Source organism: Salmo salar, chromosome 14 (genome assembly GCF_965601325.2).
Source record: "Salmo salar chromosome 14, fSalSal1, whole genome shotgun sequence".
Taxonomy (NCBI): domain Eukaryota; kingdom Metazoa; phylum Chordata; class Actinopteri; order Salmoniformes; family Salmonidae; genus Salmo; species Salmo salar.
Genome location: NC_138304.1, coordinates 99,069,241 through 99,084,905, shown reverse-complemented (window position 1 = coordinate 99,084,905; position 15,665 = coordinate 99,069,241). Strand labels below are relative to the sequence as shown.

The window sequence follows — 15,665 nt, the reverse complement described above, 5'->3', positions numbered from 1 at the left end:
TTTTATTTTAGTCTACTTGGTAAATATTTGAACTGCACTGTTAGTTAAGGGCTTGTAAGTTATAATTTCACGGTAAGGTCTACACTTGTATTCGGCGCATGTGACAAATGAAGTTTGATTTGATATACGTACCTTTAGAAAGTATTCACACCCTTTGACTTTCCCCACATTTTGTTGTGTTACAGCCTAAATTAAAAATGTATTCAATTGAGATTTCACTGATCTATACAGTGAAATTATGTTTTTTTTCTTCTTTTTTTCTAAGTATTATGTTTAATAAAAAATGAAAAGCTGAAATGTCTTGAATCAATAAATATTCAACACTTTTCAGAAAGTGAAAGCAACTCTTATGGGCAAAAAAATAAATAATAATAATAGCATAAATAATCACAAGCTTTCTGCTAGTACACAAAGAGAACCCCGTCGGTCCCCTGTCGCGGAACGGAACGGAGCGAGCTCGTCCCTCCCTGGCCCTGCCCCGCGCGCAGCGATCAACAGGTTGAATGGCGCCAATTTATAACGTCCCTAACGGAAAGGACGCAAATAGTTATCTGATTTTATTAATGTTATGAGAATTTGTTTCAGGATAATACGGTCGTTTTCTCTCTCTTTTTGGAAGGAGAAACCAAAGTATTCAAAATGAGCGTGTATGTAGGTTAGTGATAATTAGCTAGCTAATATATATATATTTTTTTAGAAGTGTGTTTGCTGTCCAACTTGATAACGAAGTTAGCTAACTAGCTAACTAACTACTGTTGATAGATACTATGGATAGCTACAGTAGCTATTCCACATTCAATAGCTAACTTCCTAGCCTTTTCCCTCCCAGCTAACGTTAGCTATGACAGGTTATTTCTCAATAGCACTTGTTTGTTTCTTTACAGGTTCATCTTTTAATGTTGAGGATGTCCTTAGACCTTCTATGAAAGAGGGTAAATTTAGGCAAACATACAAATTGTTTGACTTTGCTAGATATATCTCATATCAAATGTTTTCAAATATTTGCCTTGAGAATAATGTCCTAAGAAGTCAAGCTGATATATATTTCAGGTGGGCATGAAGATGTCGAACCCAAAGTTGAGCAGCTGATGAGTAAAGTAAAAAAGCTACAACAAGGTAGCCATTATTAACCCCTTCCACACTACAAATGAATCATATATGCCTAATGGAAGAGCGATGTTGATTAGGGTTTAAAATATACATGATAAATGAAGAACTCAGGCTAATAACAGAAATTTGATTTAGTATTTTTTGTCATAATTGATCTAGCTGAAGATAGCATCCTGCAAGCCATAATGGTTTTGTCTCAGTAAAAGTGTGGTTAAGCATACAGTGTGGTGTGGATGTATGTATTTTTGGTGTTCCCTCTCAGGTAAGAGAGCTATAGAGGAGGAGGTGAAAGAGGCCCAGTCACTCAGAGACTCTCTGCAGGAAGAACTCGATGCCCGTAAGAAACCCTGAAGAAATCTCTTGGTTTTGCTCTCATACTTAGTAATATTAGCTACATCCTTTGTTCTTCTTCCCTTCCCACTGAACACAGACATCAATTCAACATCTATTAAACATTGTTTCCACTTAATTTAATTGAAATGATGCGGAAACAATGTTGATTCAACCAGTGTGTGCCTAGTGGGTTGCTTCCTTTGGGTAATCTCTAATCCAATATGACTAGGTTGGGGAAAAATTATGTCCTGCTTTCAGCCATCCAACCATCTCAGATCAGAGATAAGCCTACTTCTTCAAAGACAGGATTCTTGTTTAAAGTATTGGAACAGTTTAGAAAAAGATGAAGTGATGCTTAGTGGTTTTGGTTTTCAAGTAGTCCTGAAGTGTACAAAATTGATGACACCAGCATCACTTGTTCTTTCCCCAGTACAGACGGAAGCTTACCAACTGGAGGGTGTCCACAAAGAGAAAGAAGGTGGAGTGACAACACACAGAACACTCACGTTTACGTTAAGGCCATACACATTTTATTCAACGTTTAACAGATGCCCCTCACATTTCTCAAAAATAAAAACTGAAAAGTTTCAAGGTTATCGCAAAAGTAATATCCTCAAGCATCCACTAAAGAGATACACAACTTCCTCGTTTTTATGGCCTTAGCACAGCTTATAATGAAGCTAACATCGCTAGAAAAGGTTGCTAGGTGTTGTATTAAGTTGTTATAGTATTTTTACAAGGTTGTCCACTTATTTTTATAGTTTTTTTTTCGCTTTGTTAAAACAGTAAGATACATTTGTATTTATGTCATGAGAAAAGTAGCCTTTCTGGAAATACTGAGAGATTCATGCCATGACATCATGGCAACAGAATGATGATTGGGTTAGAATAGAGTAAGCCTTTAGTGGAAACATTTGTTTTATTTGACTTTCAGGGTTCGTTATATATTACACACTGACTCATCTCAATGGTATGCTGATGTTAGAGCTGATGATTGTGGTCAGTCTCAAATATCTGATCCCATTTATCAGTCAGTCATTCTTAATTTTCCAGTTACAGAATATTACAACACACGAATGAACCTACTACCAAAATCAGTAGACCTTATTCCCTTCTATTCCTTGAAATCCATAGTGCTCTCAAAGGTAATACGTTTACAGTTGTTTTTGTCCTATTTAAAACTGATGATGATGTTTTTATCCCAGAGTCGTACATGGTGCTGCAGTTCCAGTGTGAAGAGATGGAACAGGACTCTACCAGGTGAGCAGTTACACTTGCCTGGTATGCACCTTCCCCTGTCTCCAGTCTCCACCCACCTTGTTGTGGTCAAGTAGCCAGCTTCCAGACCAGATCCCTTCTTCAGATCAAACACTAGATGGCAGCATATCTTCATGTTTATGCAGGCCTAGAGCGGACATGATCTCTATTCAGAGTCAGTTTAAGATTAAATCATATACAAAGGGAAAGATTTGAAAACAGAACAATGGATTTATTGGCATCATGGACTAACATCCCGAACCGAACCTGTGACGTGATGAGTTATTCAGCAACATCTGGTGTTTGGTTCAACTCTACACATCTGCAGGTGGAAACTTTGACTCTAAAAATCCTGACAAAACAGGATGAAGACACGGCATATGTCAGAAAGCTGCTGCTGGTAAAGAAATTAACTCTGATATGATCCCACTGTGAGTTATTTGAACGCTCAATTCTGTAGGACCTGACAAAGACAGTGGTCTAAGGCACTGCATCTCAGTGCAAGAGGCGTCACTACAGTCCCTGGTTCGAATCCAGGCTGTATCACATCCGGCCATGATTGGGAGTCCCATAGGGCAGCGCACAATTGGCCCAGCGTCGTCCAGGTTTGGCCGGGGTAGGTCGTCATTGTAAATAATAATTTGTTCTTAACTGACTTGCCTAGTTAAATAAAGGTTAAATGTAAATTTATAAGACATGTCGGTCTGTGCGTCTCAATAAATCACAGTGGCAGGAAGCATATCACAGTGGCTGACATTCCTCATCTCCTGTCCAGCACCTGAACAAGTTAAGTGTGTATGTGTCCTTGTTCACAGGCAGCAGCAGCTTAACAGGAAGAGTGAGGACCTGATAGAACAGTACAGATGTCAGATCCAGGAGACTAAGCTCAAACACAGGAAACACCGGTAACTATGTAGCGGTGCAGGGGGAACAGTCAGAATGGGGGCTTGAACCAACAGCCATTAGAGAGATCAGATGGAGGGAGAACGGTCAGAATGGGGTCTTGAACCAACAGCCACTAGAGAGATCAGATGGAGGGAGAACCGTCAGAATGGGGTCTTGAACCAACAGCCACTAGAGAGATCAGATGGAGGGAGAACCGTCAGAATGGGGGCTTGAACCAACAGCCATTAGAGAGATCAGATGGAGGGAGAACCGTCAGAATGGGGGCTTGAACCAACAGCCATTAGAGAGATCAGATGGAGGGAGAACCGTCAGAATGGGGGCTTGAACCAACAGCCATTAGAGAGATCAGATGGAGGGAGAACCGTCAGAATGGGGGCTTGAACCAACAGCCATTAGAGAGATCAGATGGAGGGAGAACCGTCAGAATGGGGTCTTGAACCAACAGCCACTAGAGAGATCAGATGGAGGGAGAACCGTCAGAATGGGGGCTTGAACCAACAGCCATTAGAGAGATCAGATGGAGGGAGAACCGTCAGAATGGGGTCTTGAACCAACAGCCATTAGAGAGATCAGATGGAGGGAGAACCGTCAGAATGGGGTCTTGAACCAACAGCCACTAGAGAGATCAGACTATGTATTGTATGTTTTTTTCTGACAGGATGAAGTTTGAAAACCAGCTCCAGCAGCTGATAGAGCAGCATAAGAACTTGCACTCTGTCTTTGTGAGTTTGTCTGCTTGTACCTATGAGAAATCTAAAAGATTTCAGAGAAGCTTCTTCCATGTTTCTTTCACATATCCTGTCTTTCCAGATCTGTGAATACTAAGTGTTGTGTCTTCCATCCAGAGCCCAGACAGACTGCCTGCTGAAATAGAGAGCGTTGAAAACGCCAAGTCTCAGCTGCTGAAGGCTGGTAAGAAACTCTGATGACTGTAGACTTTAACACGATAGACTTTAACATGGGTTATTAGCACCATCGCTTGTGCAACTGTGATGTATCTATCTATGTATGTGTGTGTGTGTGTGGGGGGGGGGGGGGGGTATAGAACAGCTGAAGTTATCTCAGCTCTGCCATCTAGAGGAGGCGCTGGATGAGGCCAGGAGGCAGACTTCGACTGACACGGCAGACAAACACACAGACTGAACCCTGGAACTGTACACTGTAAAAAACGACCACTGTGTACAATTACAGATATTACCATGGCTCATAGTTAGAGAGGGTTCAGTGTGTAGAAGCAAAGTTGTGAATGTTTTGTGATTGTTCTTCTGCCCTTGATATTGTGTATTGAGTCCCTCTGTTTGATATTGTGGTCCTCTGCTTGATGCTGTGTATTGAGGTCCCCTGTTTGATATTGGGTATTGTGTTCCTCTGCTTGATGTTGTATATTGTGTTCCTCTGCTTGATGTTGTGGTTCTGGATCATTTGTACATCATTCTTTATTGATTATTTATTTGCTGCTGAGCAGTTTGCTTTTAAACAGATTAAATACAGTTGTCTATGCTGGTTGAGGGTTACGTGTCTGTGGATTGAGAGTCTCACACGGATAAGAATAAACAAACATCCCCAACATGAATGCAACACAGACAGTCACCAGTGGTGTAAAGTACTTAAGTAAAAATACTTTAAAATACTACTTAAGTAGTTTTTTGTGGTATCTGTACTTTACTTTACTATTTATATTTTTGACAACTTTTACTTTTACTTCACTACATTCGTAAAGAAATAATGCACTTTTTACTTCATACATTTTCCCTGACACCCAAAAGTACTCGTTACATTTTGAATGCTTAGCAGGACAGGAAAATGGTCCAATTCACACACATCAAGAGAACATCCCTGGTCATCCCTACTGCCTCTGATCTGGTGGACTTACTAAACACAAATGCTTTGTTTGTAAATTATGTTTGACTGTTGGAGTGTGACCCTGGCAATCTGTAAAGAAATCAAATTGTGCTGTCTGGTTTGCTTAATTTACTTTTGATACTTAAATATATTTTAAACCAAATACTTTTAGACTTTTACTCAAGTAGTATTTTACTGGGTGACTTTCACTTTTTCTTGAGTTATTTTCTATTAATATCTTTACTTTTACTCAAGTATGAGAATGTAGTACTTTTTCTACCACTGACAGTCACACAGACAGACACATACACACATAAACTCAGCAAAAAAAGAAACGTCCCTTTTTCAGGACCCTGTCTTTCAAAGATAAATCGTAAAAATCCAAATAACTTCACAGATCTTCATCGTAAAGGGTTTAACCACTGTTTCCCAAGCTTGTTCAATGAACCATAAACAATTAATGAACATACAGACGATAGGCAATTAAGGTCACAGTTATGAAAACTTAGGACACAAAAGAGGCCTTTCAACTGACTGAAAAACACCAAAAGAAAGATGCCCAGGGTCCCTGCTCATCTGCGTGAACGTGCCTTAGGCATGCTGCAAGGAGGCATGAGGACTGCAGATGTGGCAAGGGCAATAAATTGCAATGTCCGTAGTGTGAGACGCCTAAGACAGCACTACAGGGAGACAGGACGGACAGCTGATCGTCCTCTCAGTGGCAGACCACGTGTAACAACACCTGCACAGGATTGGTACATCTGAACATCACACCAGCGGGACAGGTACAGGATGGCAACAACTGCACCAGGAATACAGTTACACCAGGAATGCACAATCCCTCCATCAGTGCTCAGACAGTCCGCAATAGGCTGAGCAGGGCTTGTAGGCCTGTTGTAAGGCAGGTCCTCACCGGACATCACCGGCAACAACGTCGCCTATGGGCACAAACCCACCGTCGCTGGACCAGACAGGACTGGCAAAAAGTGCTCTTCACTGACGAGTCCCGGTTTTGTCTCACCAGGGGTGATGGTCGGATTCGCGTTTATCGTCAAAGGAATAAGCGTTACACCGAGGCCTGTACTCTGGAGCGGGATCGATTTGGAGGTGGAGGGTCCGTCATGGTCTGGGGCGGTGTGTCACAGCATCATCGGACTGAGCTTGTTGTCATTGCAGGCAATCTCAACGCTGTGCGCTCATCCTGACATGACCCTCCAGCATGACAATGCCACCAGCCATACTGCTCGTTCTGTGCGTGATTTCCGGCAACACAGGAATGTCAGTGTTCTGCCATGGCCAGTGAAGAGCCCGGATCTCAATACCATTGAGCACGTCTGGGACCTGTTGGATCGGAGGGTGAGGGCTGGGGCCATTCCCCCCCAGAAATGTCCAGGAACTTGCAGGTGCCTTGGTGGAAGAGTGGGGTAACATCTCACAGCAAGAACTGGAAAATCTGGTGCAGTCCATGAGGAGAAGCACCTGCAGTACTTAATGCAGCTGGTGGCCACACCAGATACTGACTGTTACTTTTGATTTTGACCCTACCTTTGTTCAGGGACACATTATTCCATTTCTGTTAGTCACATGTCTGTGGAACTTGTTCAATTTATATCTCAGTTGTCGAAACTTGTTATGTTCATACAAATATTTACACATGTTAAGTTTTCTGAAAATAAACGCAGTTGACAGTAAGAGGACGTTTCTTTTTTTGCTGAGTTTATATCTTGTAATGGTAACCTAGGTATTATTGAAAAGAAGTGGATATTCAACCGGCAGCAGAAATGTTTACATTTAGACATAGGGGTCAAAATTAATTAAGGTTAGGTGTAGTTTCAGTAAGGTCAAGGAAATGCATAACATTTCAAATCGGGTTAGTGTACTGCCGTGATTTTCTACCGGTCGATAACACTGCCACTTGCCGGGATGAGAACGCACTCATAAAGACATCCAAGGGTCTTTCCTGGTTTAAGGTTAAATAAATACCACCGGGTGTGTATCCTCTGGCTTGTGAGTGACCTTTACTTGCCTTATTACAATGTAATCATCTATAATTATGTTAATTATAGAATCAGCCGACTGTAATCATCTGTAATTATGTTATGGCATCAGCCGTATTCCAGTCAACAGACACTGGTATGTACTAATGCTGCAGAACCGCTGAGGGGTGTGTGTGTGTGTGTGGGGGGGGGGGGGGGGGGGTGTCTCTCAAGATTAAGTTTTCATCCCTCTAGTATTCTGTCACATACTGGTATAGTAATTTACTTTTCTTGTTCCTTCATACTGGAGAAGTCACAAACACACACACAGCTCCACAGGAACCAGTAATCTGAAGCCAACAGAGGTAGTTAGCACAGATGTCTTGTGTGTTAATTATTTAACCAACACATGATTATGTAATTTATCACAGTTACACACACACACAAACACACACAGGGAAAAACACATTGCTGTTTACCTTTACTCCCCCACACTAAGGTGAGAAATAACCTGGAAGCATTTCGGCTCCACTGTGTGTTTGACCTCAGTGCGTTTGGGCTGCAGTGAGTCACCTGATACGCAGGTTTGACATTACAGTGTGGAAAATGCATTGTGGGAAAGCTCACTAGAAGAGGAACGTAGTGTGTAGTATATGTATATGGGTGTACTCTATGTGTCTGTGTGAATGTACTCTATGTGGCAGGTGCGGCAGGTAGCCTAGTGGTTAGAGTGTTGGACCAGTAACCGAAAGGTTGCAAGATTGAATCCCCGAGCTGATAAGGTACAAATCTGTCGTTCTGCCCCTGAACAAGGCAGTTAACCCACTGTTCCTAGGCCGTCATTGTAAATAAGAATTTGTTCTTAACTGACTTGCCTAGTTAAATAAAGGGTAAAAAAAATAAAAACATGTGAGTGTCTGTGTGTATTGACTGAGGATCTAAACCCACTCTTAACCTCCCCTTCTTGTCTCTAGGGTTGAGAGAGAGTGCAATAGACTAGTGCTGCTGCAGACAGGATTTCTCTCAAACTCCTGATCCACTTTCTAGTTTACCATCCAGCGTCCAGTGTGCTGATCCAGGCCAGGGTTTATCTGCTGCCCAGAGTCAGGCCCAGTCCTGTGGCTCTGTTCTATGGCCAGGAGGTGAGTCAGAGAGAGGGGGTGGAGATGAGAGCGATTGAGAAAGGGAAGTTGGGTGTGGCCCTGAAAGCCCTTGGCACATTCCTAGAAGAGACTGTGCCCTCAATACCACCGTGCACACCTTTCCAGCTGCCAACATCTAAACACAAATATCCAGGTGAGCAGCATACATACACTAAGTCTACGACACTCTCATTCATACACGTGTATGGTAGTATACTCACACTGTACTCAAATAAACGTTTAATCATACACACCCAACAGCATTATATTTGCTTAACCAGGTCTAGAGTAGGTGTGTACAGGTAACAGGGCAAGGTGCACCCAGGTATGTGGGCAAACATCCAGATCGTGAGACACCCTGGGGAGCGAACGCTGAACACACATCCATATGTGTGTGTGTGTGTGTGTGTGTGTGTGGATGTAGGATATCATGGGAGTGGGACTGATCTGACAGGACACAGGACAGCCCCCCCCCCCCCCCCCCCCCACACACACACACACAGAGACACAGTAAGATAACTCAGTGCCCCTTAGTTTTGTGTGGGTTCCATTAAACTGGGCAGGGCAAATAGATCAAGTGCAACTCATTTGAAAGTATCTGACAGATGACTGGTAGACATGGATAACTTTACTATGCTAACACTATGCAACTGAATCAGTAGGCAGGATGTTTAAGAGCTATGACTCAGACTTCCCTGTCAGCAGTTAGAAAGAGAGAGAGAGAGGAGGGGAAGCGGGACATAGAGAGAGAGAGAGGAAGTGGGACATAGAGAGAGAGAGAGGAAGTGGGACATAGAGAGAGAGCAAGAGAAAGGGAGAGAGAGAGGAGGAGGGGAAGTGGGACATAGAGAGAGAGGAGGAGGAGGAGACAGGGACATAGAGAGAGAGGAGGAGGAGGGGACGGGGACATAGAGAGAGAGGAGGAGACAGGGACATAGAGAGAGAGGAGGGAGGAGGGGACAGGGACAAAGAGGGAGAGGAGGGGACGGGGACATAGAGAGAGAGGAGGAGGAGGAGACAGGGACAAAGAGGGAGAGGAGGGAGGAGGGGATGGGGACATAGAGAGAGAGGAGGGAGGAGGGGACGGGGACATAGAGAGAGAGGAGGAGGAGGAGACAGGGACAAAGAGGGAGAGGAGGGAGGAGGGGATGGGGACATAGAGAGAGAGGAGGGAGGAGGGGACGGGGACATAGAGAGAGAGGAGGAGGAGGAGACAGGGACAAAGAGGGAGAGGAGGGGACAGGGACAAAGAGGGAGAGGAGGGGACGGGGACATAGAGAGAGAGGAGGAGGAGGAGACAGGGACATAGAGAGAGAGGAGGGAGGAGGGGATGGGGACAGAGAGAGAGGAGGGAGGAGGGGACGGGGACATAGAGAGAGAGGAGGGAGGAGGGAATGGGGACATAGAGAGAGTGGAGGGGACAGGGACATTCAGAGAGAGGAGGGAGGAGGGGACAGAGAGAGAGGGAAGGGGGAATAGAGAGAGAGGGAGAGAGAGAGGAGGGGAAGGGGGCATAGAGAGAGAGGAGGGAGGAGGGGATGGGGACATAGAGAGAGAGGAGGAGGAGGAGACAGGGACAAAGAGGGAGAGGAGGGGACGGGGACATAGAGAGAGAGGAGGAGGAGGGGACGGGGACATAGAGAGAGAGGAGGGGGAGGGGACGGGGACATAGAGAGAGAGGAGGAGGAGGGGACGGGGACATAGAGAGAGAGGAGGAGGAGGGGACGGGGACATAGAGAGAGAGGAGGAGGAGGGGACGGGGACATAGAGAGAGAGGAGGAGGAGGGGACGGGGACATAGAGAGAGAGGAGGGGACAGGGACAAAGAGGGAGAGGAGGGGAAGGGGACATAGAGAGAGAGGAGGAGGAGGGGATGGGGACATAGAGAGAGAGGAGGGGACGGGGACATTGAGAGAGAGGAGGGAGGAGGGGACGGGGACATAGAGAGAGGAGGGAGGAGGGGATGGGGACATAGAGAGAGAGGAGGAGACAGGGACATTGAGAGAGAGGAGGGAGGAGGGGACAGAGAGAGAGAGGGAAGGGGGCATAGAGAGAGAGGGAGAGAGAGAGGAGGGGAAGGGGGCATAGAGAGAGAGGGAGAGAGAGAGAGGAGGGGGAAGAGGGACAGAGAGAGCGGGAAGGGGGACATAGAGAGAGAGGGAGGGGGAGAGGAGGGGGAAGGGGGACATAGAGAGAGAGGGAAGGGGGGAATAGAGAGAGAGGGAGAGAGAGAGGAGGGGAAGGGGGACATAGAGAGAGAGGGAGAGAGAGAGAAGAGGGGGAAGGGGGACAGACAGAGAGAGAGAGAGGGAAGGGGGGCATAGAGAGAGAGAGAGAGAGAGAGAGAGAGAGGGAAGGGGGGCATAGAGAGAGAGGGAGAGAGAGAGGAGGAGGGGAAGGGGGACATAGATAGAGGGGGGAGAGAGGGAGAAAGAGAGAGGGGTGCATACTCCACTGACTGAACTGCATACCAGGCTACAGCTCATTGTTGAATGGAGAGGGAAAGAGAGAGAGAGAGAGAGAGAGAGAGAGAGAGAGAGAGAGAGAGAGAGAGAGAGAGAGAGAGAGATGTTAACATATGTTTCCAATGGGTTAAATTGAGATGTTTGATGTTCCTCCAAATTAAGTTTATTTTTCAGTTGATCTTTTCCAAAAAGATCCGTCCACACACACTCTCTCACACACACACACACACACACACACACACACACACACCCTCTGGCTGAACTTTACCTGCCCATCCAATTTATGCCAATATTGTCAAATTATCCCAGGTTAATATTTTTGAAAAACGTCACTAGAGTGAACTTCCAATACTTTTCAACTGTCAGCGTTCCAGCAGTGAGAATGGGAGGAGTTAGAGAGAGGAAAGCCTGGTTACTCAACTTCTTCCTGGTTGCGGTGTGGAAGCGGACGCGCGGAGCGGTAGGATCAGACTGAGGCAGACCGGTCGGGATGGTAGTGTGGAGCTCCGGGGCGTTTTGGGCGGATAAAATGGAGTCCCACCGGGAGACAGGAATGTACACCGTAGACAAGTACTGACGAGCCGGTGAACACCAGTGGAAGTACCACGGGAGGGATATACGGCGATATATAGCGATTCAAGCCAGTGAGACAAAGTAGCCAAGAAAAAGTAGCCTACAAATTGTTGCCCACTGGAGGGTAAGAGACTGTATTATTATGTTCATAACAACTCGTTCTGAAACAGGTCAATCTATCCTGGTAATCTCCGTGTCTTCTGTAAATTAGCCTGTTGCAATAATCTCTAGGCCTATGTAACTCAATATATGCCTATGTCTATAGCAAGACAATGAAATAGCACTTTGATACTTAAAGCTGTAACATTTTTACTGTAGTTCTGTAGGCGACAGTATCCATCTCATCGTTGTATTAGGCGAATGTAATAACTCTGTAATAAACGTCTGGTTTCATTGAAAGTTGCCAACCAATAGAAACTCTGCAAGACCTGCGTGTTCAATGAATTAGTATGAATCCACATAGACACAAAGAAACTGCTGTATTATAGTAGCCCTCTGTTATAGCCTAACAGACATAGACAGGACGGTATGTTAAACACCCCGCCGTGTTTTCTAATAGGCCTAATGTACAGTTGGACTAAAGTCAATTGATATATTCCGTTTCCTTTGTGTTGTAAATTACCATACAGAAGGTGTGTGTGCTGAGTTTTAATATAATTGGTCATTTAACCTTTATTTAACTAGGTAAGTCAGTTAAGAACAAATTCTTATTTACAATGACAGTCTAGTGGGTTAACTGCCTTGTTCAAGGGCAGAATGACCAATTTTTTTTTCCCTTGTCAGCTCGGGGATTCGATCTAGCAACCTTTCGGTTACAAGTCCAACACTCTAACCACTAGGCTATCTGCTGAGTACAGATGTTCTGCTCTGTATCTTACTGAGACTTTGGTCCATGTCCAGATAGTGTGCATAGAGTACTTCAGATAATAGGCTTAGTACACTCCCTGCATGCCAGTGAGTGTACTACTGTCAGAGTGTGTGTGTGTGTGTGTGTGTGTGTGTGTGTGTGTGTGTGTGTGTGTGTGTGTGTGTGTTTCAAGTTGTATTAGTCACATGTACAGGACAGACATTGGTGTACACCATCCAAACGAAATGCTTACTTTCAGGTTCGTTTTCGACAAAGAGAAATAATCAAATATAACAATACTTCAAGTAAATGTCTCAGTAGAATAGAATAAAGATTTTAGCATAAGTATAATACAGGAAGGCACAATTTATAGTCCAATATTTACACGTGTTTTTGTGAATGGAGTATTGGGGGGTAAGTGTTTAAATTGTGAAGTATTTATCAACAATCATAAGAGTCTGGTTGCAGCAGTAGTGATGTGCATGTAGCAAGAATGTTTGTGTCTGTGTGGGTGTGTGTCTGTGTGGGTGTGTGTCTGTGTGGGTGTGTGTCTGTGTGGGTGTGTGTGTGTGCTAAGGTGCAGAGAGTCAGTGCAGGTGGTCAGTCCAGTTTAAGTGTTCAGCAGTCTGATGGCTTGTAGATAGAAACTGTCTCTGAACCTGTTGGTATGTGTCTGTTTACAGATGCAATGCTAGGTCCTGTTACTGCAACATTCCAATGTACAGAACTATATCTGAAATGCATCTGAAATATATCTGAAAGGCACATCAACAACCGTCATTTTATATACAGTCCATTCAGAAAGTATTCAGACCCCTTGACATTTTCCACATTTTGTTACGTTACAGCCTTATTCTAAAATGTATTAAATTAGTATATTTCGTTATTAATCTGCACACAATACCCCATAATGACAAAGTGAAAACAGGTTTTTAGAAATGTTTGCAAATGTACTAAAAAATAAAACACAGAATACCTTATTTATGTAAGTATTCAGACCCTTTGCTATGAGATTCGAAATTGAGCTCAGGTGCATCCTGTTTCCATTGATCATCCTTGAGATGTTTCTACAACTTGATTGGAGTCCACCTGTAGTAAATTCAGTTGATTGGACATGATTTGGAAAGACACACCTGTCTATATAAGGTCCCACAGTTGACAGTGCATGTCAAAGCAAAAACCAAGCCATGAGGTCGAAGGAATTGTCCGTAGAGCTCCGATACAGGATTGTGTCGAGGAACAGATCTGAGGAACGGTACCAAAACGTTTCTGCAGCATTGACAATCCCCAGGAACACAGTGGCTTCCATCATTGTTAAATAGAAGAAGTTTGGAACCACCAAGATTCTTCCTTGAGCTGACCGCCCGGCCAAACTGAGCAATCAGGGGAGAAGTGCCTTGGTCAGGGAGGTGACCAAGAACCCGAATGTCACTCTGACAGAGCTCCAGATTTCCTCTGTGGAGATGGGAGAACCTCCCAGAAGGACAACAATCTCTGCAGGACTCCACCAATCAGGCCTTTATGGTAGAGTGGCCAGATGGAAGCCACTCCTCAGTAAAAGGCACATGACAGCCTGCTTGGAGTTTGCCAGAAGGCACCTAAAGGACTCAGACCATGAGAAATAAGATTCTCTGGTCTGATGAAACCAATATGGAACTCTTTGGCCTGAATGCCAAGTGTCACATCTGGAGGAAACCTGGCACCATCCCTACGGTGAAGCATGGTGGTGGCAACATCATGCAGTGGGGATGTTTTTCAGCAGCAGGGACTGGGAGACTAGTCAGGATCAAGGGAAAGATGAACGGAGCAAAGTACAGAGAGAGACCCTTGATGAAAGTAAGTAAAGGGTAAAGGGGTCTGAATACTTATGTAAATGTAATCAGTTTATTTTTTTAATACATTTGCAAACATTTCGAAAAACCTGTTTTTGCTTTGTCATTATGGGCTATTGTGTGTAGATTGATGTGAAAAACTATTTAATCCATTTTAGAATAAGGCTGTAACTTAACACAATAGTGGTCTGAATGCTCTGTATAACCTTCAATCTGTTTTATATTGAGATGACTTATTATAATGCTTATCCTATGAAAATGCACTAAATCACCAATTTGGCACACCATTGCGTACCATGTCAGGCTACACATCAACAAGTAGCAACATATAACTCAATTGATTGACCATGAAATGTATTTTAGTATGATTGAAATAGGCTCATTTTAATGCAGTCATTTCGGTTTTCAGTCTATCCCCGTTCCGTTTGCTTCGGTTTAAGAAATGTTTTTCAACAGAATCGGCGGAATGAATACACCCCTGATCACCCACAGCACACACAGTTCACTTTCATAGCAGCCACATAAAAACAGCATCACTTTGCTTGTTGTATAATTCCTTCTCGCATCTACACGCTTTCCTCCTCTCACCTTTTCCCTTTGCTTGTGGACTTCAGTGCAGAACACAACAGCTATCTGTGACCAGGTGAAAATAAACTGTGCTGCCTTCATTGTGTGTGTGTGTTCGTGTTCCTCCTGTTAGGCAATATATGCTGTCAAGGCTGCACCCTTTATGTTTGCATTGTCTATCCGTGGTCCTGTATGGCTCAGTGTGGTCCTGTATGGCTCAGTGTGGTCCTGTATGGCTCAGTGTGGTCCTGTATGGCTCAGTCTATGGCTCAGTGTGATCCTGTATGGCTCAGTGTATGGCTCAGTGTGATCCTGTATGGCTCAGTGTGATCCTGTATGGCTCAGTGTGGTCTTGTATGGCTCAGTGTATGGCTCAGTGTGGTCCTGTATGGCTCAGTATGGTCCTGTATGGCTCAGTGTGGTCATGTATGGCTCAGTGTGGTTCTGTATAGCTCAGTGTGGTTCTGTATGGCTCAGTGTATGGCTCAGTGTGGTCTTGTATGGCTCAGTGTATGGCTCAGTGTGGTCCTGTATGGCTCAGTGTGGTTCTGTATGGCTCAGTGTGGTTCTGTATGGCTCAGTGTATGGCTCAGTGTGGTTCTGCATGGCTCAGTGTATGGCTCAGTGTGGTCCTGTATGGCTCAGTGTGGTTCTGTATGGCTCAGTGTATGGCTCAGTGTGATCCTGTATGGCTCAGTGTATGGCTCAGTGTGGTTCTGTATGGCTCAGTGTATGGCTCAGTGTGATCCTGTATGGCTCAGTTTATGGCTCAGTGTGGTTCTGCATGGCTCAGTGTATGACTCAGTGTGGTCCTGA

General features: G+C 44.5%; 2 protein-coding genes across 2 annotated transcripts in view; both read left to right on the top strand.

Moving 5' to 3' along the window:
• The first annotated feature begins 407 nt into the window (after positions 1-407).
• Positions 408-5,530, top strand: si:ch211-199g17.9 (SYCE1 domain-containing protein). The gene is made up of 10 exons (XM_014143086.3): positions 408-498; positions 885-932; positions 1,051-1,116; positions 1,373-1,447; positions 1,874-1,921; positions 2,649-2,703; positions 3,516-3,605; positions 4,265-4,328; positions 4,452-4,518; positions 4,652-5,530. Exons 2-10 carry the CDS (start codon positions 923-925, stop codon positions 4,747-4,749), a joined length of 573 nt encoding a protein of 190 aa, XP_013998561.2. The 5' UTR covers positions 408-498; positions 885-922; the 3' UTR covers positions 4,750-5,530.
• A 5,904-nt stretch (positions 5,531-11,434) lies between these two features.
• The window catches only part of LOC106570609 (protein FAM83H), a 34,242-nt gene continuing 30,011 nt past the window's right edge, over positions 11,435-15,665 (top strand). The window contains exon 1 of the mRNA XM_014143071.3: positions 11,435-11,727. The gene's annotated coding sequence lies outside the window, so the exon portion shown is untranslated. The remainder of the gene's footprint in view (positions 11,728-15,665) is intronic.

Bases quoted from the DNA above. Each gene is read 5' to 3' on its own strand.
- si:ch211-199g17.9 (XM_014143086.3), top strand. The intron at 1,922-2,648 runs GTGGAGTGACAA...TTTTTATCCCAG, and splicing joins TGTCCACAAAGAGAAAGAAG to AGTCGTACATGGTGCTGCAG. The intron at 2,704-3,515 runs GTGAGCAGTTAC...CCTTGTTCACAG, and splicing joins ATGGAACAGGACTCTACCAG to GCAGCAGCAGCTTAACAGGA.